General features: G+C 45.3%; 1 protein-coding gene across 3 annotated transcripts in view; it reads right to left on the bottom strand.

Annotated features, from left to right (window-relative positions):
- Window positions 1–23,377, bottom strand: part of LOC115171021 (insulin-like growth factor 2 mRNA-binding protein 1) — a 61,281-nt gene that overhangs the window by 5,886 nt on the left and 32,018 nt on the right. Inside the window, exons 3-14 of one of the 3 annotated variants that reach the window (XM_029727469.1) lie at window positions 9,170–9,218; window positions 8,136–8,187; window positions 7,360–7,423; window positions 4,518–4,805; window positions 4,059–4,193; window positions 3,730–3,852; window positions 2,732–2,867; window positions 2,269–2,385; window positions 1,927–2,043; window positions 953–1,027; window positions 497–628; window positions 163–276 (exon numbers count right to left, since the gene is read on the bottom strand). In XM_029727469.1, coding sequence (XP_029583329.1) covers window positions 163–276; window positions 497–628; window positions 953–1,027; window positions 1,927–2,043; window positions 2,269–2,385; window positions 2,732–2,867; window positions 3,730–3,852; window positions 4,059–4,193; window positions 4,518–4,805; window positions 7,360–7,423; window positions 8,136–8,187; window positions 9,170–9,218 — 1,402 coding nt within the window. The remainder of the gene's footprint in view (window positions 1–162; window positions 277–496; window positions 629–952; window positions 1,028–1,926; window positions 2,044–2,268; window positions 2,386–2,731; window positions 2,868–3,729; window positions 3,853–4,058; window positions 4,194–4,517; window positions 4,806–7,359; window positions 7,424–8,135; window positions 8,188–9,169; window positions 9,219–23,377) is intronic. The other 2 variants (XM_029727471.1, XM_029727470.1) reach the window with 2 other exon arrangements.

Raw genomic sequence — 23,377 nt, 5'->3', positions numbered from 1 at the left:
AACAACATATGAGTGAGCATGTGAGGAGACTGAAGAGTACTGGAGAAACTGTTGAAGGAAATGATGAGGAGAGGTTGGGGCCTATTCAAATCTCCGTAGGTTCTATATAGTCAACTTCTATAGGCAGCTTATGAAAGAGAATGAGGACTAGGAGATCCTCACCTGGCTTGCGTAGAAGTGGCCGATGATCTTGACAATAACCTGGTCATTCTCGTCTGGGGTCTGTTCGCGAGGGACCACCACCTCAGCTGCAGTGAGGTTCTGTAGCTCATTCACCTGAGGAATAAGAAGGTTTTGTTAGTGATTTGCACTTAGATAAAACTAACATGACTGTTTATAGTGATTAGTGGTCCTATGCTCGGTTATTCTAGCTCAGGAGAGGATAGCCACAAGGACATAGAGGAACAGAATTGATTGTAATACAGGGTACAAGCTATGCCAAAAAGAGAAAGGGATGCAACCTGAAAAGGACCTAGAGAAGACCCTTTACACTCACCGTCTTTCCGCCTTTTCCGATGACTCTGCCGGCAGCGGCAGCAGCTACCTTGATGTGCGTCTCCAGCTTCACTTCCTCCTTCGGCCCAAAGAAGTTTTCCTCCTTCAGTTTGCCATAAATCCTGCCCTGAGCCTGAGGTGGCAACAAAGATCCAAAGTCAGTTTGACATCAAAAAGTAACTACACCTATGGCTTGACATGTGACTTCAACAGGGATTTGGAAGGAAAAAGAGAGTATGAAGGAGAGGAAGAGTGTAAGGCTAAAAGTAGGGAAATACAGGTTGGAGGAGAGGAAACGGATGAAGGATGAGAAGGCAGGACAGGCAAGCAGAGACCACACACAACAAAAGATGCAAACACCAAGAAGAGGGCTCCCAGTTCTGAACACTGATATGAACACTATGAAAAACAGAGGCTGAAAAAGAGATTGTCTGATCATGCTCCCATTCCACTGTACCTTGAACTGGGCCTCAGGTGGGCCGGTTACAATGACCATTCGCATCTTGGAGTCTGGAGCCTCAGCTGGGGCAATCTGGCAGGGAAAAAGATATGAAGGTCAACTTAAACCACACAGATAGAGGTCTATAGCACATGGGAATGTGCGAAACTGACTCCTCAGCCTGAAGTCTTCCCTGTGGCTCAGTTGGTAGAGCATGGTGTTTGCAATGCCAGCATGGTGTGTGCAACGCCAGGGTTGTGGGTTCGATTCCCACGGGGGGCCAGTACAAAAAAAGAGTGCATGAAATGAAATGTATGTATTCACTACTGTAAGTCGCTCTGGATAAGAGTGTCTGCTAAATGATGTAAATGTAATGTAAATGAAGTCTCCCCACTTGTGCTAGCGAATAGCTAGCTTTTCGCATGGCGCCGACTGGCAAGACGCTTCAGGAGGGCGGTCACGTGTGCTAGCAAGGCAGAGGTCCCGAGTTTGAGCCAGGTATGGGGAGAATCAGAAGGAGTTTGAGCCAGGTATGGGGAGAATCAGAAGGAAGTGTTACTCGCTAAACAAGCAGCGTGATGTCCTTTTGAGGGGTGAATGTAGCACATGGGGATGTGTGAAACTCACTTCTCAGCCTGAAGTGTCCCCACTTGCACCAGTGAATAGTGAGCTTATCGTGTGGCGCCGACTGGTAAGATGCTTCAGGAGGGTGGTCACGTGTGCTAGCAAGGTAGAGGTTCTGAGTTTGAGTCAGGTATGGGACGAAACCGGAGGAAGTGGTACTCGCTAAGCAAGCAGCGTAACGTCCTTTATAGAGACATGATAAGTACAAGTATAGGTGTCTCAAGAAGTCATTGTTTTTTCGAATCAGTTTCAGAGCGGTGATGAAATGCACTATTTACATCAGCTTGGTGTATTATCTTTCCTCATTGACCAATTGACATTCACTCCTTGTGTGAGTGAATGTCTGTGTATACTAGTACATTTCTCACCTTGATTGACGCTCCAGCGAAGCGGCTTAGCTGTTTTATATGCTGTCCCTTCTTGCCAATAATAGCTCCTACTGCCTGGGCCGGGATGTACACATGGACTGTCTCCTGCTCAGGGGCCTGTAGGGTGACATGAAACAGTTACAACTATATCACAATATGACCACGGCCCAACCAATATCTGACCCCGCTGATCTAGAGGTTGTTACCACACCATAACCCAACCCTGAGACAGACAGAAGTAATGTTTGTGAGAGCTAGCATCAGCGTTTGCAAACACAGCAAACTAAACTAAAGCTCAATGGCTGGAACCCAACTAGCTTAGATAGAAGCCTGTGCACTTACCCCAAAAGAGCCGTAGGGGGATGCAGAGTTGCCTGGTGGGGGAGGGGGCATGGAACCGGAAGGGGGGAAAAGTCCAAGCGCTCCAAGGTTCAATCCGGGAATCAGATGAGTCTGTTGCTGGAGACAAGAAGCAGGTAAGTGCCAAAGGAACTGAACTGAGAGTGCATGATAGTTTGAGTGCATGATAGTTTGAGTGCATGATAGTTTGAGTGCATGATAGTTTGAGTGCATGATAGTTTGAGTGCATGATAGTTTGAGTGCATGATCGTTTGAGTGCATGATAGTTTGAGTGCATGATCGTTTGAGTGCATGTGACAATGACTGTATGTGCATTTCTCGCTATTAAATTCAACAAACACAGGTGGAAACCTAAAGTGCCAGGGGCAGGGGAAAGATCTATGTGAGGGACCATTGTGTTTTGAAGAGAACTGGAGGCCAGTAACTTTATTGAGCATTGACTCACATTCATGGCGGCCATGTCATTGTCATAGGCCTCACGCACTTTCTTCATGATCTCTGTCTCGGCCAGACAACATGCCTCGATGGGTCCCTTCACTGTGATGGTCCTCTCTGGGTTGTACACGGTCAAGTCCTGGAGTCTGCAGACAGGAGCAGTGGGAAGGAAGAGAGGGTGGGAGAAGTGAAAGAGGAGGAGAAGAGGAAAGAGGGAGAGGTCAGGTGGAAAAGGAGGAAGATAAGAAACAGGAAGAGCAGGTAGAAGAAGAAAGAAGAAGGGGAGAGGAGAGGAGCAGAGGGAGAAAAAGTACAAGGAACGCTGTTAATCAACCATAGGTGATCATTGGAGACTACACTAATGAAGAAATAACTCAGTACATACAGTTCTATTTTTTTTAACCCTTTTTTCTCCTCAATTGGTAGTTACAGTCTAGTCCCATCACTGTAACTCCCATACAGACTCGGGAGAGGCAAAGGTCGAGAGCCATGCATCCTCCAAAACACAACCCCGCCAAGCTTTTTTTGACACACTGCTCACTTAACCCGGGAAGCCAGCCGCAACAATGTGTCGGAGGAAACACTGTAACACCTGGCGACCGTGTATGCACCCGGCCCGCCACAGGAGTCACTAGAGCGTGATGGGACAAGGACATCCCTACCAGCCAAACCCTCCCCTAACCCGGACGACGCTGGGCCAATTGTGCACCGCCTCATGGGTCTCCCGGCCACGGCCGGCTGCGACACAGCCCGGGATCAAACCCGGATGTGTAGTGACACAGCTAGCACTGTGGAGCAGTGCCTTAGACTGCTGCGCCACTCGGGAGGCCCGTACAACTCAGTACATTTAATCAGTCTCAGTCATTAGATATAGTCATAGGTTTCGATCACACGGTGCATGATCTTTCCTAATTGACCATGGCGGCTCTGCGTAAACATACCCAGGGACCTGTGTGTTTCATGATGTGTGTAGATGTGTGTGTATGTTTTTAGATGTGTGTGACTAACGGGGAGATGGTAATCTTGGTGTCGGTGTCCTGCTCCACTTTTTTCAGGTTGCGCCCCTCCTTGCCGATCAGTCGGCCTACAAAGTTATTGTGAGCCAGGATCTTCAGGGGTACTTCTTCAGCACTGAGAGGATGAGGAGAACACAGTATGAGATAAACACAGGAGGAAATCCAAATATACCGTTTCCTAACTGCATGCATAAACGTCCACCCCTAGCACAATTGGAGATGCCGTTTTTTAATGGGAAAAGTTACAAAATAGCTGGAGGGTCACTTTAAAGTTTTCACACTGTGCAGGTTTGACAGCTGCTTCACGGACACTGCACTCACGTCTTGGTGTCCTTAGCCTCCTGTTGCATGATGTCCAGGATCATACGGCAGGCAGAGGAGCAGCCCTCAGGGGTGGAGTGGATGCTGATTGGTTTCTCAGCTGCGCCGGCATTCTCTTTGCGGTGGACGTCAATTCTAGCAGGGACGGAAAACGCAGGAAAGTCCGTTTGGCCATACAGTATGGTGTCCACAAACAGGTAGGCAGGGCACTTTTGGTTTGTTTAAATTCAATCGAAAGCCCTTTGGGTTGTGCAATGCTCCCAGTACCTTTTCATACTCACTTCAAAAGCGTTAACAAAGATGGGATGTAAAACCTTGTGGCAGTAATGGCAGTAATGGTCTATTCTACCAACATGTTCTCTTTTAGAGGCCATACCGGTGACTTGCACTTACTTGATCTGGTTCTCTGGTACTCATCTGTTACTTACAGTATATTGGTCAACTCATATTTGTACTCACTTGCTCTGGGTTTGTTTGGTGATGTTGCGGATGGTGGCACCCTCCTTGCCGATGATGGCCCCCACGTATTGGGTGGGCACCAGGAGTCGGAGGGGGATGTCAGCGTGCTGGTGTTTCGAAGGCATGCCTGAGCCCGGGGAACCGCCACGGGGGCCGCGGGAACCGTAACCGGGGCGACGACTGTTGTCTTGGCCGCGTTGGGAGTCGACATCAGACGTCTCATCTGGGATGTAGGAGACGCGCAAGGAGTTGTTCTCAAACTCGTAGCCGTTCAGCTTCTGGATAGCCCTGGGAGAAAGAGGTGGATGTTACATTTCACGTTTAATCATACAGCGACAATATCAACAAAACTAGAAATGGTCATTTATAAGGATGACGAAAGAGAAAGAAAGAATTCCCATGGTTTGTGTCACTTATCCATGAGGTTTTCTGAAAACCTTTTTATAATGAGTTTTATATGTTTTTGCTGGACAAAAATGGACCTTGAAAGCCAAATGTCTCAAAACAATGCTTTTCTTAAGTGAAACCTTCTACTATGGCCAAATTCATCAGCTACATGTGTGTAGTTCATGTTAAATATCTTTGATCATTTTTGTTGCAGCGCAGCGCAATCCCCAACTGCAGTCCTACTATCATACCACTAGAGGTCAAGCGAGTGATGTATACACTAAATATACAAAACTATGTGGACACCCGTTCAAAGTAGTGGATTTCAGACACACCCGTTGCTGACAGGTGTATAAAATTGAGCACACAGCCATACAATCTCCATAGACACCACTGCCAGGAGAATGGCCTTACTGAAGAGCTCAGTGACTTTTAACATGGTACCATCATAGGATGCCACCTTTCCAACAAGTCAGTTGATCAAATTTCTGCCCTGCTAGAGCTGCCCCAGTCAACTGTAATTTTTATTCTTTAACCAGGTAAGTTGACTGAGAACACATTCTCATTTACAGCAACAACCTGGGGAATAGTTACAGGGGATGATTATGTGACCATGATGGTATGAGAGCCAGATGTGGAATTTAGCCAAGACACCAGGGTTAACACCCACACTCTTACAATAAGTGCCATGGGATCTTTTAGTGACCACAGAGTCAGGGCACCCGTTTGACATCCCAGCTGAAAGACAGCACCCTACACACGGCAATGTCCCCAATCATTGGGATATTTTTTTAGACCAGAGGAAAGGGTGCCTCCTACTGGCCCTCCAACACCACTTCCAGCAGCATCTGGTCTCCCATCCAGGGACTGACCAGGACCAACCCTGATAAGCTTCAGAAGCAAGCCAGCAGTGGGATGCAGGGTGGTATGCAGCTGGCCAGTGCTGTTATTGTGAAGTGGAAATGTCTAGAAGCAACATTGGCTGAGCTGCGAAATGGTAAGCCACACAAGCTCACAGAACGGGACCGACGAGTGCTGAAGTGCGTTAAAATCGTCTGTCCTCGGTTGCAACACTCACTACTGAGTTCCAAACTGCCTCTAGAAGCAACATCAGCACAATAACTGTTAGTCGGGAGATTCATGAAATGGGTTTCCATGGCCGAGCAGCCACACACAAGCCTAATATCACCATGCGCAATGCCAAGCCTCGGCTGGAGTGGTGTAAAGCACGCCGCTATTGGACTCTGGAGCAGTGTAAACGCATTCTCTGGAGTGATGAATCACGCTTTACCATCTGGCAATCTGACGGACAAATATGTGTTTGGCGGATGCCAGGAGAACGCTACCTGCCCCAATGCATAGTGCCAACTGTAAAGTTTGGTGTAGGAGGAATAATGGTCGGAGGCTGTTTTTCATGGTTCAGGCTAGGCCCCTTAGTTCCAGTGAAGGGAAATCTTAACGTTACAGCATTCAATTACATTCTAGAAGATTATGTGCTTCCAACTTTGTGGCAACAGTATGGGGAAGGCCCTTTCCGGTTTCAGCATGACAATGCCCCTGTGCATAAAGCGAGGTCCCTACAGAAATGATTTGTCGAGATTGGTGCGGAAGAACTTGACTGGCCTGCACAGAGCACTGACCTCAACCCCATTGAACACATTTGGGATGAATTGGAACACCGACTGCGAGCTAGGCATAATTGCCAAACATCAGTGCCCGACCTCACTAATGCTCTTCTGGCTGAATGGAACCAAGTCCCTGAAGCAATATTCCAACATCTAGTGGAAAGCCTTCCCAGAAGAGTGGAGGCTGTTATAGAAGCAAAGAGGGGATCAACTCCATATTAATGGCCATGATTTCGTGAACGAGATTTTTGACGAGCAAGTGTCCACATACTTTTGGTCATGTAGTGTATCATGCATCAACACGTGGAGTTTGACAAAGATTCAAATAGCTCTCTTATCAAGTATTACAGAGTATTCAGAGTACCTCAATTAGCCCGACTAACCGGTGCCTGTATATAGCCTCACTACTGTATATAGCCTCGCTACTGTTATTATTCACTGTCTTTTAACTGTTGTATTTATTTCTTTACTTATCTATTGTTCACCTAATACCTATTTTTTACTTAAAAATTGCACTGTTGGTTAGGGCCTGTAAGTAAGCATTTCACTGTAACATTTGGACATAATTTAGCCCTATACGCTTTGTTCGTATGGTCCTCTGTAGCTCAGTTGGTAGAGCATGGTGCTTGCAATGCCAGGATAGTGTGTTTGATTCCTGGGATGTAAAATGTATGCACTCATGACTAAGTCCCTTTGGATAAATGCATCTGCTCAATGGCCTATATTATATAGACACAAAAACATTCAGATAAGCAAGGTGTGAAAGGATATGGGGTGGGTACAATTGGAAGTAGAGATATAGAAAATATAATGTACTATGGGAGACTTACTGTCTGGCATGTTCCCGAGTTCCATATGTGACGTTGACCACCGCAGTCTCACTGTCTGTGTTCACTAAGAAAAGTAGCCAGAGTGAGAGGAGAGGGGACGAGAGACAGAGAGATGCAAGGAGAGAGAGAGAGGAGAGAGAGGAGGGGAGATTGCATAAGTCCGAGGCTATAAACCCACCTCCTTTCCATTTCCTGAACAGTTGAGCACTGAGAGTTATTGATATTGATTGACCTATGACAGAGCATGGGATATCCCATTGATCAAATCTGATTCGCTGACAGTAAAGACTTCCCTCTCGCAGTGTTTCCGGTAGACTGGTAGACTTAAGCTATTTCTTAATGAGCTGTATTCACGAAGGGAGGTGCTTGGACTACAGAAGGAATGTCAGAACTCTGATCATAAAGCGCCTCAGAGTAGGAGTGCCTCTTAGATCTTAATGACTAAGATTACCTGGACAGGTAGGACCTGATCCTAGATCAGCACTCCTATTCTGAGACGCTTTATGAATATGCTTTTGTTTTGTAGCTCAGATGGATAGGTAAGCAGGTCCGGTCAGGTCTCAGGGATAGAAAACAGTGAGCGACATTTTTGCGGTGTTAAAGCATTGAGCAAAGTGCAGAGAATTACTGTGAATCTCATTAGAATCTCGCCCAGTGAGTGTGTAAAGGAAGCCTTCTCATTGGATTTGCAGATGAGATGTTCAGAGCGAAGTCTGACTGGTTATGAAAAGGACAGAATAACTCTATTTTTCCCAGAGGTAACTTCAGTATCTTACCTTGTTCGCAGTTCTCAACCGTTCCATATTGGGCCAGCAGACCATCCAGCACCTAGTGAGGGGAGAACACCATTTTATTATAGTGGTGTTACAACATTTGCACCGAAACTGGGTTTCTCCACTGTTCTCTTATTTGTCTCACTTGCTACATCAGTGTAAAGCAGTTCCAGTCCTCAAGGGTCAAAGTGTCTGCATCATTTCAACCTGCCACTTAACTGATTAGTGTTACTGACTGGAGAGAGATGCTTCCCTGGTCTAAATCAGACACTGATGTCCTTGAGTAGCTCTGTTAGTAGAGCATGGTGCTTACAATGCCAGGATAATGGGTTTGATTTCCGGGACCGGCCATACGTATAATTGTGGCACCCACTACTGTATGTCGCTTGGATAAATGGCATATGTGGCCGTCCAGAGGCTTGGTTTAACTTCCCTGGTGTTTCTACCTGACATTGGGCCTCTTTTTTTATTCCTTGCTGTACTGTGGCTCACGTGCAGGGCTATAACATGGGTGGAGAAACGTTACCCTCGTGTGGCCAGTTAGAGAAGTTACACGCTGCGCTGCACGAGAGCGCCCGGCAGGACGGAGTGGGGAGAAAGAGAGGGAGGGAGAGAAAGAGAGGGAGGGAGAGAGAGAGAGAAAGCGAAAGAGCCCCGCCTTAGCAGGGACATGTGGCCTGTCTTCGTCCAGCTGTCAGCGGCAGCGTGCGCCGCTCGCCGCCCACGCCAGCACACACTCACACAGACACACACGATAAAGACACAAATGCACATACGAACACACACGCTCATGCCCGCAGCCATAGTTAATCTAAATGCCTTTTTACCCCCCTTAACTCACTCACATCTCAGACGGCTACACAGAACATTCTGTTCTGAACAGATTTGTTTTTCTGATTACTTACCTTTGTTGTAGCAGGGACTAACCTATGCTTTTCCTTCTAAAAGTAACACTAACTGGTTGAGAGACACTAACGGACCCATTGACACATTTTGATATGGTGAAACTATGATCTGGTCAAACCAGGGGCACTCACCTCCCACTGCAGGTGTGGAGGAATGTTTCTGATCTGGAGTTTCCTGGTCCTAAGAGAGAGAGAGAGAGAGAGAGAGAGAGAGAGAGAGAGAGAGAGAGAGAGAGAGAGAAAGAGAGAGAGAAATACTCTTAGAAAATATTAAACTCAAACATGGCTGTAAAACATTTACATATTTTATGCAGTCAAATGGATTTGGTTAAACTATGACCTGGTGTGTGGTTACACTATATTATACAATGGGTGGTTCTAATCCTGAATGCTGATTGGTTGAAACCGCATTCCAGCCGGTGTCTACTCCACAAGTTACCACCGGCTAAATCTATGACATTAAAATGCCTATTTACTCTGTTCCATCTGACTGCGTAATCCACTGTCTTATCTCCTCAGCCATGCAAGTTATATACTTGGTCTCCACTATAAAAAGCATCTAGATATTATCTCACATTTCTTTTAGAGTAACATTTAGTTTTCAACAGAGGAGATTTGTATAGACCTTGCTGTCGGTCTCTACGACATTTGCAACATTGTTTCAATATTGAAATTCAATCTCCAGCTGTCCCGTAGTAATGAACGTGTCGGGAGTCTGGACGAGACAGACAAGCAGGCTGCGTTTCTCAGCCAGTCTACATCATGAATCAGCTGGCATCATTTTTATAGATATAAACAACTGTCAATTGAAAAAATGTAAAATGAAACAACGTGCAGCTACTGTAGTTTGCAGTCTTTCCAGCTTCAGTTTGAAGTGATTGTGTTAGCGGTGTTGTTGGCTAGCTACTCTGAACAACAGTGTCCTAACGAGAGAGCACATTTTCTATGCCAGGCGAAATCGTGCCTCATTAGCTCATTGTTATGGATGTATCCAAATAACTGTCACTAGAATGCAAATGCAGTTACTTTGCTGTTATTCTGGCTGCACTGTTTGACGTGACTGTAAGTTGGCTAGCTAGCAAGCAGGGGATAAGAACGTTGCCAGCCAGTATGGCAATGGAACATTTAGAACGAACGACTGGGTTGTGTTCTAAATATATCCTCCAAACACCAGTTTCTCAGGCATTATTACTTAATTAACCATCCAATTCTGAATCTTTTTTTGTCAAACGTCATTCTTTATTTCATTGAATCAGCAGCATGATTGGGTTCTCTGGTTCACGTTTCAGCATCATAAAATACCAGTGTCTCACAGTTTGCTTGCAGCAACTGTGAGAGGAAAGAGCATCGGTATCACTACTCCATATATTTTATATATGTACAACTCCAATACTTTGAGCCTCTCAACTGAGAAGTCTGTGTCCATAGAAAAACGCTGAACTCCATTGTACTGACCGCCAATGCACCATTGAAAGTTATGACAAGCTGTCAAGAAAGACATACAGACACACACACCACACACACACACACACACACACACACACACACACACACACGCACACACACACGCACACACACACGCACACACACACACGGTTGGCAGTCTTGTGTTTCAGGTTTTAACATCCTGGTTCAGTACACATGAGCGACGCTGAAAGTGTGTGTGTGTGTGTGTGTGTGTGTGTGTGTGTGTGTGTGTGTGTGTGTGTGTGTGTGTGTCTCAGCTCATCAGCATCTGCCAGCTTGCATATCCCGCTGCCTGTTGCTGGCCTGGACTCAGAGAGAGAGAGAGAGAGAGAGAGAGTGTGAGAGAGAGAGGGAGAGAGAGTCAAACTATTACGGAGTATAGTAGAGGGAGAGAGTGTGTGAGGTTGGCATTAAGCGAGAGAGAGTTGACTGCAGGGGAACACATGCGAGAAAGGGACAGAGTGTTACAAGGCGCAAACAGGAGTGAGAGAGAAAGAACTGGAGCAGGGGGAGGACAATTGCCATAACAACATCAAGGTTCCCCAAAATACAAGAATAAACAATCAAGCTGAATAACTTGTATGTTGAACCACTCAGTACCAAAGTAGTACTCACAGATGTATTCAAAGATTTGGCCACAGAGAAGGCAAAGTGGAGGAGATCAGGGGAACATAGTGAGGAGAGAAAAGAGGACAGGGAGGGGTAGCAGGTAGATAATAGTAGCCTATCAAATTTTCCTGTCTGGGAGTAGGATCTCTGTCTGGGAGTAGGATGACGTCACTCCTAGATGTACGGTCAGTTTCCGCGTTTACCACCAGATTTTAGAGGGTAAGCTGATGCTAGATCTGTGTGCCTAAGGGCAACTGAAACACAGAGCTGGGAATTGGTTGCCAGCGTCCTGATTGAAACTCTAGAGGGAGCTCTAATGATCTATGTGAGAGGTGAGGGGTTGTGAGTGTTTGGTGTGTGCGTGTAGAGGAGAGAACGGGCGCCAGGGGTCATACGGGAGGGGCAGCTCACTGCTCTGCTGGTTTGTAAAGGGTTAATATGTGGCAATCCCCTGGTGACCTCTGAACCCTAGTTTCCACACCCAGGAGAGACACAACCCAATAAAAATTCCCTGCCTCGCCTCTTGGGCTCTGCACGACAAAACACATGGAAGGGCCAATCCAAGCTCATGGGCCTCAGGTAAATGACATTCTACACATATATTACCACAAAGCAACCCAATACAAACACGGCACAGGTTGCTTTCAAGAGCAGCAACATTCTCGAAAGGTTTCAGGGCATTTTGGTGATGAGGCTAAGAGGTTCCTGTTTGCTGTGCAACACTGTTGGATGGTAGTTGGGTTGAATGTGCTGTAACCATTAAGGCACTAATGACTCTTTAGCCGCATAGAATGGTTCAGTTACTCGAAGGCCACCACAAAGTCTGGAAAACAAATAGTTTTGGCCATTTTTGGGTAAACTTGTGAAAGCCACCAAATCAACAGCCAAGCTCATGGCCGAGCTTCAGGCTTCACCACCCCACGGTAGGCTTTTTGTGAGGGGAGCAAGTGAGGGGGATGGGTGAGCCTTTGAATTGAGATTTAGGCCTGGGTTGATGGGGGCGTGCTGGTCTGGGGGGGTTAGGGGAGAATGTGGGATGGTGCAGTGAGCAGAACTACCAAGGCCACCAAGCTCCTGGGACTTTTCCTCCTCGGCGAAAACCCTTTTTCATCCATCAAAGTCCCTGTCCCGCAAATCAATACATCAGTAGACATAAGCATCCACCCTGCCCCCACATCTACATACTCCCCCACCCAACACTTAACTCACATTTGCCCCTTTAACCCCCCTCAACTATCAGCCCCGCACCCACACCAACTGTTAAATTAAATGAACCTAGACAACACTGACCGCCAACTCCCAGGCATCTCATTGGCTAACGCCATGACGACAGGGGAGAGGAGGGGAAGATGGATGAGTGGCGAGGAGACAATATGGTTGCACCCATTCATTTGTTGTTGTTCCTCCCTTCAGGGGTGGTCTTCCCTACACATGCTCCCAACCTCACATAGCAAATACTCCAAAATGAACAAACATTTGTAAATTCTTGAAAAACAAAAGCTCAGCTGAAGCTTAACGAATGTTTATGTCTGTGTTACTGACTTTGTCCTTGAGGTAGCGTCTAACATATATAGCTTGTGGCGGTACCAACAGGACAAGGGGAGAAAGAAGAGAGGGGCCTGGACGCTTAGAAGCCTCGAGCCCACAGCTTTGCGCTTGTGGGGTCAAAAGTGAAGGGCCTTTAGACTGATCAGGAGACTCTATTGGTCTGAAGGTGGGGGGTGAGACCATAGCATTGTCTCATAGGAGGGGCAAGGAGGAGATAGTTTACCATGTCAAAGAATAGAATGGTCAGGGAATATAGGGTGGGGTGGGACAAGTACAGCAGGTGGGAAGAATAGAGAGAGGGAATAGAGAGAGGGAATAGAGAGAGAGAGAGAGAGAGAGAGAGAGAGAGAGAGAGAGAGAGAATAGAGAGAGAGAGAGAGAGAGAGAGAGAGAGAGAGAGAGAGAATAGAGAGAGAGAGAGAGAGCACACTCCATAAAGGACAGACATCCCAAACATTGAAAAATGAGGAAGAGTGAAAGTGTCAGGGAGCACGTTTGCTGCAGGCCTGTGACGAAGAGCGAAGGTGTTTGTATGTACGTAAGTGTGTGCATGTTGTACAGACACTGGTTGGTTATGCAAGGGAAAATGGACTTGCGGGAGGTTTCGAAAGGTCCTAACTGAATAGCTCGACTCTCTGTCCTCCATTATACTCATGTCATCAATTTTGGTTCCTGTGCACCTCTCCTTTGAAGATCTATCCCGCAACATTTCATTCAAGGATAGGCCTCCACGGCAGGGGTCCCCAATTACATTCAGCCGTGGGCTGATTTCTCCTTGGTCGGGGGGCCAGAACATAGCTCTAAATAATTTGTACACTGCAAATTGACCGCAAGAATCCTAAACAGATATAGTATTTTACAAAAACAGAATCATTTCAAACCTTGGTAACATCGGGGTAACGATCACATATCCCTCTATTTACTCATGGGAATACTTGGGAACAGATTTGCTAAATTATAATCACTTGGAGCTCACTACTACTGTAAGTCGTTTCGGATAAGAGAGTGTGCTAAATTACTAAAATGTATATGTACTTTCAATATAATTTCCTGGCATTTTATGTCCAATAACGTAACATATATATACACTAGATGTTGGAACATTGCTGTGGGGACTTTCTTCCATTCAGCCACAAGAGCATTAGTGAGGTCGGGCTCTGATGTTGGGTGATTAGGTCTGGCTCGCAGTCAGCGTTCCAATTCATCCCAAAGGTGTTCGATGGGGTTGACTGTGCAGGCCAGGGGCCTAGCCCTAACTATGAAAAACAGCCCCAGACCATTATTCTTCCTGCATCAATCTTTACAGTTGGCACTATGCATTGGGGTAGGTAGCATTCTCCTGGCATCCGCCAAACACAGATTAGTCCGTTGGACTGCCAGATGGTGAAGCGTGATTCATCACTACAGAGAACGCGTTTCCACTGCTCCAGAGTACAATGGTGGCGGGCTTTACACCACTCCAGCCGATGCTTGGCATTGCGCATGGTAATCTTAGGCTTGTATGTGGCTGCTTGGCCATGGAAACCCATTTCATGAAGCTGAGGGTTGCGGATTTTTACGCACTACGTGGTTCAGCACTCGGCGGTCCCGTTCTGTGAGCTTGTGTGGCCTGCTACTTCACGGCTAAGCCATTATTGCTCCTAGATGTTTCCACTTCACAATAACGGCACTTAGAGTTGACCGGGGCAGCTCGACAAGGGCAGAAAGTTGACAAACTGACTTGTTGGAAAGGTGGCATCCTATGACAGTGCCACGTTGAAAGTCACTGAGCTCTTCAGTAAGGCCATTCTACTGTTAATGTTTGTCTATGGAGATTGCATGGCTGTGTGCTCGATTTTATGCACCTGTCAGCAACGGGTGTGGCTGAAATAGCCGAATCCACTAATTTGAAGGGGTGTCCACATACTGTTGTATATATATTTTTTCCAACAGTTTTGAATGAGTTCCCACATATACCGAGCACTTGTTGGCGGCTTTTCCTTCAGTCTGTGGTCAAACTCATCCCAAACCATCATAATTGGGTTGAGCTCGGGTGATTGTGGAGGCTAGATCTTCTGATGCAGCACTCCATCACTCTCCTTCTTGGTCAAATAGCCCTTACACAGCCTGGAGGTGTGTTTGGGTCATTGTCCTGTTGAAAAACAAATGATAGTCCCACTAAGCGCAAACCAGATGGGATGGCATATCCCTGCAGAATTCTGGTTAAGTGCGCCTTGAATTCTAAATAAATCACTGACAGTGTCACCAGCAAAGCACCCCCCACCTCCTCCTCCATGCTTCATGGAAGGAACCACACATGCGAATATCATCCGTTCACCTACTCTGTGTCTCACAAATACACAACATTTGGAACCAAAAATCTGAAATTTGGACTCATCAGACCAAAGCGCTTGATGGCTATTCCGACTGCACTTGAAGAAACTTTCAAAGTTTTGGAAACGTTCTGTATTGACTGACCTTCATGTCTTAAAGTAATGATGGACTATAGTTTCTCCTTGCTTATTTGAGCTGTTCTTGCCATAATATGGACTTTGTCTTTTACCAAATAGGGCTATCTTCTGTATACCACCCCTACCTTGTCACAACACAACTGATTGGCTCAAACGCATTAAGAAGGAAAGAAATTCCACAAAATCACTTTAACAAGGCACACCTGTTAATTGAAATGCATTCCAGGTGACTACCTCATGAAGCTGGTTGAGAGAATGCCAAGAGTATGCAAAGATGCCATCAAGGCAAAGGGTGGCTACTTTGAAGAATCTCAAATATATTTTGATTTGTTTAACACTTTCTTGTTTACTACATGATTCCATATGTGTTATTTCATATTTTTGATGTCTTAACTATTATTCTACAATGTAAAAATAAAGAAAAACCCTTGAATGAGTAGGTGTGTTCATACTTTTTACTGGTACTGTACATTTATTTATTCTCTTTTTTATTTTGCTCGGAAACCTTGGGGGCAAAACAAAATCACCAACGGGCCGCCTATTGGAGAACTCTGCTCTACAGTATCATCTCACCATTTAATAAACAAACACAACTACAATATTCAAACCTTTACATTCATGCTGTAGACTTTACAAGTAAGGAACCACAAATGTAGGAAAGAAAACTTTCCGTGCCAAGTTCAGGCTCAATTGCATAATACACACACCCTCAGGTCATTTTACATAGGGGTAAAATGTACACAACCACACGTGCACGTTTGCACAGAGGAGGTGCAATTTTCACAGAGAGCTGTTACACAGGCATGCATGTCGCCCTGGGTGGCTCGCCTCCCATTCCCATCAGGCCGTCTGTTTAGCATTGGAAAGGTTCCTAGAGCGCCCCCCCCCCCCACCGGTGGCTCACCGATGCATGATGGAACAGTCTCAGCAGGGCTGGAGGACCCGGCTGGAGCATTCCACAGCCCATAATCATAAACACACACCAAGTCACACACCCACCATGCAGATTAAACAAACACACCCACTCGTCCGCACATGTGCATATTTGAACATAGATCAGAATTAGTATTGTAAAAAAAATACTTTAAAAAAAATATGTATTTTTGTTAAAACATAGTCACTTAGGCTCCACACATTCACGTTTGAACGCGCGCACACACACACACACACACACACACACACACACACACTATGTGTGCTGAAAACACAAACACACCCACACCACAAGCATCAAGTGCATACAGACTTTGTAGATGCCCCTTGATTTACAAGATACAGTCAAAAACCAACAAAGGCACACCATAAATGTAGGTCTGAACACACTTGCTAAAATGAAAAAGGTACATAGATAAAATACTCATGACCATACTAACATACTGTAAACGCCTACCAACACAAATACACACATACAAACTGGGATTATGTGATTCACTTTTAAACTTAGGTCAGTGGGTGGTTGGCCTAAGTAACCCTGACTGTCCTTTTCATTTAAGAGTATAACTACAACAGACCATGGAGTTTTGAAAATGGAGGCCAAAATGTGTTTTAGGGAAGATGGCGTAGCCGAAGAATAGCGACAATTACACAACAGCATTACATATACAGTCTACCTAGCAAAGGGGCCCACGACAACTCAACCAACTCAGCGGAATAAAAGAAGTACACACACATGCTAACACACACACACACACATGCACCAGGGTAGCTGCAGACCTCCAAATCCCACCAAATGAACTATGTGGGGCCCATGGGCAAGGTGAAAGGTCAAGCAGGAAATGGAGCACACAGGATGTCTCAGTCATGTAGAACCGCTTTGCCTTTTCTTTCTATCCAGAGCTACTTCCTGTCTAATTTCACCCTCTCGGTGGCTTGGCCAATCAGAAACCAAGCTCAGAGGATGATGGGGGAGTGGGGAATGAAATGCAGAGAGAGAGAGAGATAGAGAGCGCGAGCGAGAGAGAGAAAGAGAGAGAGAAGAAAAAACAATAGGCTTCAAAGACAGCAGCTTGCATTCTCTCTCTCTCTCCCCTCCCCCACATGCACACACCCCCACTCCCAGCTAACTTCCTCTCAATGCATGTGGAGAGCAGAGGAGAGGGGCGAGAGACGGAGGAAGGGAAAGGGGTGGGGACCGCAAAAAGGTGCCTCTTCAAAATAAAATAAAACAGAGCTACTGATTAACGGCTCCTACGTACACTATTTTTAGCTCCAGGCAGAACTCTTTTGGGTTCAATGTAGAACCCTCTGGGGAAAGGGTTCTACCTGGAACCAAAAAGGGTTCTTCAAAGGGTTCTCCTATCGGGACAGCTGAAGAACCCTTTTAGGTTCTAAGAGTGTATAGAGCAGTAGGGTAACGAGATTAAGCAGCGAACTGCCAAAGCCGTGATATATGTTGGCATTGTACTACCGCTACAAAGCCCTTCAGTCAAAATGCCCACGTCTTCTTCCTATAGCTGGGATTGACCTTATGCGTGTAGACAACATAATGTGTAGATTTTATCTGGTATTTACAACTTGTTATCTGGTGCTTATTTCATTGCAACTATCCGGTGAATTTGACAATAAAACCTTATTATTATTATTTGATTTTTTTTTATGAATTAATGTTTTGATCTCACATTAAAAAAGACCAGTCTGTCAACATTGACGTTGAGAAATAATTTCAACACACAATTTTTAGGGCTATATCCACAGCCGGTGTGTTCGACCTTTGTATTCAACAAACGGTGCATTCAGAATGCCTAAAGTTGCAATGTTCGTATATCAAACGTTAAATTCAATACTGTTTTTGTTTTGAGCGATAATTCAACATTTCAGCTTAGCTGAATACACCTCACATCCCTACTAGCCATTCTCTGCTGCCTACGCCCTTCAAAAGAGGTAGCAGTTTTTCACAGGGATGCAATGGAACTCGAGCCTGAATCTCAACCATAAATGAAACCAAATCCACTCTCACCATGCAAAGCTCAAAGGCTCCAGATAATAACTGTTACAACAAGGCCATACAATAGGAAGGGATGGCGCTTAGCAGCACCATAGCTTGTGCTCAGAGAGAACGATAGCGCTAAATGCGAATTGTAATCACTTAATTGAAAAGCTCATTCCAATAATTGACCTCATAGTGTCATGTTAGGTTGCCATACAGCGTACACCCTAAAGCCCCACACACCTTCAATTGTCCCAGAATTTGGTTGGTAGACACTGTTGTTGCACCTTGATTATGATATTGTTAAACAAAAAGTCCAACAACTTGTTAATAGTAATGAAATAGTAAGACAGATGCAGATATTGCTTACCATTCAATCATACCTTGAGATTTGGCAGTATTGATAGTGATACAAACAAATATCTATTTTTAAAAATACTTCAAATCCTTCATCTCTAATTTCAGCAAAATTAACAAAGTTCAACATGTTAAAGGAATGTTTTTGGTTTCATGCTGTTTCTCCAAAGTGTAGTAAGTTCTCCTGCAATGCAGGACATTTTCAACTTGGAGTGCATTTGAGGTTATAAAAGTCCTGATGTTTGTAATTTCCACTTTGAAATGTCAGCCTTGATTTTCCATTGAGAAAAATGCATCAACCCCTACAAAAATGTCTATTAATTATAATCCACATAATTATTCACATTTCCTGTTGTTGCAGGATCATTTTCCTGCTGTAGCAAACTGACAACAAAAAAAGTAAGATCCTGGATACACTATACTGCAATGTGTGGGTCAACAGCCTATACATCCTGGGAATGGTGGTCAAGAAAGCTAATTGTGTGTGTGTGTTTTGTGTGCTGTGTGTTGTGTTTATGGGGTGGGCTGGGAACCTGCAGGATAGCAGGCCCATGGTTGCAGTTCTAAGCTGATTATGCTAAATGAGAGCGAGAGAGCGAGAGAGCGAGAGAGCGAGAGAGCGAGAGAGCGCGAGCGAGAGAGAGAGAGATTACACGTGGGCTACTGAAGTATATTAAAGCCACTACACAAAGCCTAGTTAAGGAATTGGATCATTGTCCACCTTGGTGTTGGGGAAGATGGGGAAAAGTAGAGCGACACTACAAAAACAGCCACCTTTACACACACAAACACACACACGCGGGCACACACACACACACGCACACGGTGGGATAGGGCAGTGTGTGCAGTGCAATGGCGATTGCGACATCCGTGGATCTGTTGGGGAGATATGCAAATTGTAGTGGGTCTTGGGTGTCGGGTAAGGTGGAAATGATCTGCCTCTCAAAGTACTGCATGATGACAGAAGTGAGCGCTACGGGGCGATGGTCATTTAGTTCAGTTACCTTCGCTTTCTTGGGTACAGGAACAATGGTGGACCTCTTGAAGCACATGTTGACAACACTCGAGCCAGCTGGTCTGCACATGCTCCGAGATCGCGGCTTGGGATGCCGTCTGGGCCAGCAGCCTTGCGAGGGTTAACACGCTTAAATGACTTACTCACGTCGGCCACGGAGACGGAGAGTACACAGTCCTCGTGAAGCTCTATGTTTACTTCATCGTGTTTAGCTCGTCTGGGAGTGAGGCGTTGGTGTCCGCGACGTGGCTGGCTTTCCCTTTATAATCTGTGATTGTCTGGAGTCCCTGCCACATAAGTCTCATGTCTGAGCCGTTGAATTGTGACTCCCCTTTGTCCCTGTACTGTCGTTTTACCTTTCTGATTGCCTCACGGAAGTCGTAGATGGTCTGTTTGTACAAGTCCATGTTCCCAGTCACCTTTCCATGGTTAACTGCGGTGGTTCGCACTTTCAGTTTTGCGGGAATGCTGTCACCTCTCCATTGTTTTTGGCTTGGATAAGTTCTAATTTTCACATCGGGAACAAGATCCTCTATGCACTTCCTGATGAACCCCGTCACCGAGTCAGTGTATACGTTGATACCATTCTCAGAGGCGACCCGGAACATTTCCCAGTCTGCGTGATCAAAACAATCTTGAAGCATAGATTCCGATTGGTCAGACCAATGTTGAACAGTCCTTTTCATGGGAGCTTCCTGTTTAAGTTTCTGCCTATAGGTGGGGAGGAGCAGAATGGAGGTGTGATCTAAATTGCTGAAGGAAGGTCGGGGGAGGGCCTTGTAGCTGTCCAGGAAGGGAGAGTAGCAAAGAGCCAGGGTTCATGTTCAGCGTGTAGCACAGGCGATGTGTTGATAGAATTTCGGTAGCGTTTTCCTCAGATTTCCTTTATTAAAGTCCCCAGCTATAATAAATGTGGCCCCAGGATATGCGGTTTCCAGTTGGCATATAATCCAGTGTAGTTCCTTGAGAGCCGTCACGGTTTAGGCTTGGGGGGAATATACATGGCAGTGATGATGACTGAAGAAAATGATCTCCGTAGGTGATGCGGTCGGCATTTAATTGTGAAGGATTCCAGATCGAGAGAACAAAAGGACTTGAGTTCCTGTACATTACCACAATCACACCATGCGTTACAAGACAGAAGATACGTTATTGCCATACAACCAATGCTAAGGGAGTTCAACGTTCTGATTGCTGCGGGGGAAAACTATTTTTCAAACGCCTTCCAGAGGGTAGGGGCTGAAAGAGTTAATTGGCTGGAGGGGTGGGGTCGTTGATGATTTATTTCCCCACATTTGAATGTGCGCTTGGTGTGCAGAGAGCTCAGAGGGAAGGTCAAAGCCAGTGATCTTTAAGGCATTTGACACAACCCACTGTAGTATCCTCTTAATGTGACTGTCCATGTTCCCATACCTAACTGTAATGGATGATATGGTAATGCACTGTATGATGGCTGTGTAAAACTGAACCAGTAGCTGACCCTGTACGTTTTCAGTTGTCTTAGAAAGTAAAGCCTCTGCTGGGCCTTCTTGATAATGTGGTTGGAGTTGGAGTCCCATTTGAATTATGTAAGTGCAAAGGAATTTGAAAGAATCTATCAAGGTTATTGGTTGGTCAGTGATTATGACCTTGGGGTTCTTTCTTATCCTGTAGTCTATGGCTATCTCTGTGTTTTTTTTAGGCATTGAGCATGAGGTCATAGTCCTTACACTACGTCACCGCCTTAGCCACTTTTTATTTAACCTTTATTTAACTAGGCAAGTCAGTTAAGAACAAATTCTAATTTACAATGACGGCCTACCAAAAGGCAAAAGGCCACTTCACGGCGGCAATGTGTTTCATTGTTGTCTGTGATGAAGCTGACTATGGTGGCATCGTCAGCCTATTTAAAGACCTCAACTGTGGTCTCATGAGATGTAAACTGGTTCGTGAGGAGGGAGAAGAGCAGAGCGGACGGCACGCAACCTTATGGTGCACCAGTACTGAGGGTCAGAGGGCAAGATGTCAGATTGTTTACCTTGACAGTCTGGCTTCTGTTCCTCAGGAAGTCCAGTATCCAGTGGCACATAGCTGGGTTGATGTTCATGTCCTTCAGCTTAGTGAATAGTTTGTGGGGATTGATGGTTTTGAAGGCCGAGCCAAAAGTCTATGAACAAGAGGCGTAAGTAGTTGTTAGGTGTCTGCAGGTGTTGCAATCTGTGGTTGAATGCCAGGTCGACAGCGTCTTCAATGGGCCTATTAGCTCACTAGGCAAACTGGAGTGGATCCATCAATGGGGATGTGCATGATGTAGGCTAGGACATGGCATTGAAACGCTTTCATGGCCACAGAAGTCAGGGCGATGGGGCTCAGGTGTTTGAGGCAGGGTGTTTTGGGTGATTTGGGGACAGTGATGATGGTGGATACTGTGGTACTGTACAATGGCATTAAGACATTTTTTTAAATGTCAGTGAACACTGTAGCCAGTTGTTCCATACAGTGGTGGAGCACAGCTGGGGCAAGTTGATCCGGCTCTTCGGCTTTCCTTATGTTCTGCTTTTTGAAAACAGTTCTCACCTCATCCTCCGGTATGGTGAATGGTGTCGGGAGGGGGGGGGACCTGAAGTGGAGGGTTGAGTGTCTATACACTTGTTTCCTCAAAGCGTGCAGAAAACACATTGAGCTTGTCTGGGAGGTCAGGGTCCTCATTTGAAGGGGGAGGATCATTTTTTGTAATTTGTCATCTCTTGTAAGCTTTTCCTGACTGATCTGGAGTCATTGGCAGTTAATTGTGCTTTCAGTTTTTTTGTGGTTTGTTTTGGCCTTCCTTATTGCAGAGCACAGTTTATATTTGGCTAGTTTGTATTTTGTTAATCATGAAACAAACCCCACCGCCTTTCTTTTTCCCGTAGAGTTTTTTCTTCTTGTCCGCAAGATGGACGGAGAACCCAACTGGTTGAATGGATGGGGACAGTATATCCGGAGAGAGCCATGAATCCATAAAACATAGTATGTTACAGTCCCTGATGTCTCTCTGGAAGGAGATCCTTGCCCTGAGCTCATCTACTTTATTGTCCAAGGACTGAACGTTAGCGAGTAATATACTCAGAAGCGGTGGATGGTATGCAAACAAATTTGTGCTAGAATTTCTGGTGAGTGACCACCGATCTAATGTCCAAATGTTATTTCTGGCTGAAGGTAATAATACATGAAAAGTTCAGAGAAAATAATGTAAGAAATAACATGAAAAAAATTTACACAGCAAAGTTGGCTAGGAGCTAGAAACAGGGAGACCGTGTCTGTCGGCGCCATCTTGACAGATATTCCATGTAGTCCATACCAGGATGTTGTTGGTGCCCATGACTCCAGGAAGGCATTTCACAAGACAGGACAAACGAGAGCCAAGGAGCTAACTACTCAGAAACAAGTAGTGGATGTGTGTTTATCACAATTCTTTGTGAAATAGCCTTACTACCACCCAAGAAGCTCTCAACAAAGCATGGAGGCTTAAATGACTTCATCAACATACAGTGTAAGCAAGGAGCACTGACATGAGACAAGATATAGGGAAGAGTGTGGTAATCTGAGCCATTTTTTACATTCAGCATCACTCCATCAAGCGAAATATAGTATTCTTTCTAACAAAGATATCTACATATATTTCAGTATGGTGGGTATCCCTGGAAATGATCCGAATTCATGTAAACGTTACAGTTTTGAAAACATAGCTTGTCCAAAAAAGTGGTAAATTGACCCGCAGGACAGAGTAAGTTAGGCCACCTACAAATCTCTGTACTGAATGAAATATTATCACTACCTTTTTAAAACCATGACAATCTGTATTTCCCAAACACAATTCAACACAATCACAATCACTTCTTTGTCTTTCAATCATTTTAGGCATCTTTTAACACAGGCTTAACTCCTAACAAACATTTTGTACTTTATTTAACACTTTTAACATAGGCCTGTTACCTCATATCCCAGCG

Source organism: Salmo trutta, chromosome 32 (assembly GCF_901001165.1).
Source record: "Salmo trutta chromosome 32, fSalTru1.1, whole genome shotgun sequence".
NCBI lineage: Eukaryota > Metazoa > Chordata > Actinopteri > Salmoniformes > Salmonidae > Salmo > Salmo trutta.
This window is presented reverse-complemented; position numbering and strand designations above follow the sequence as displayed.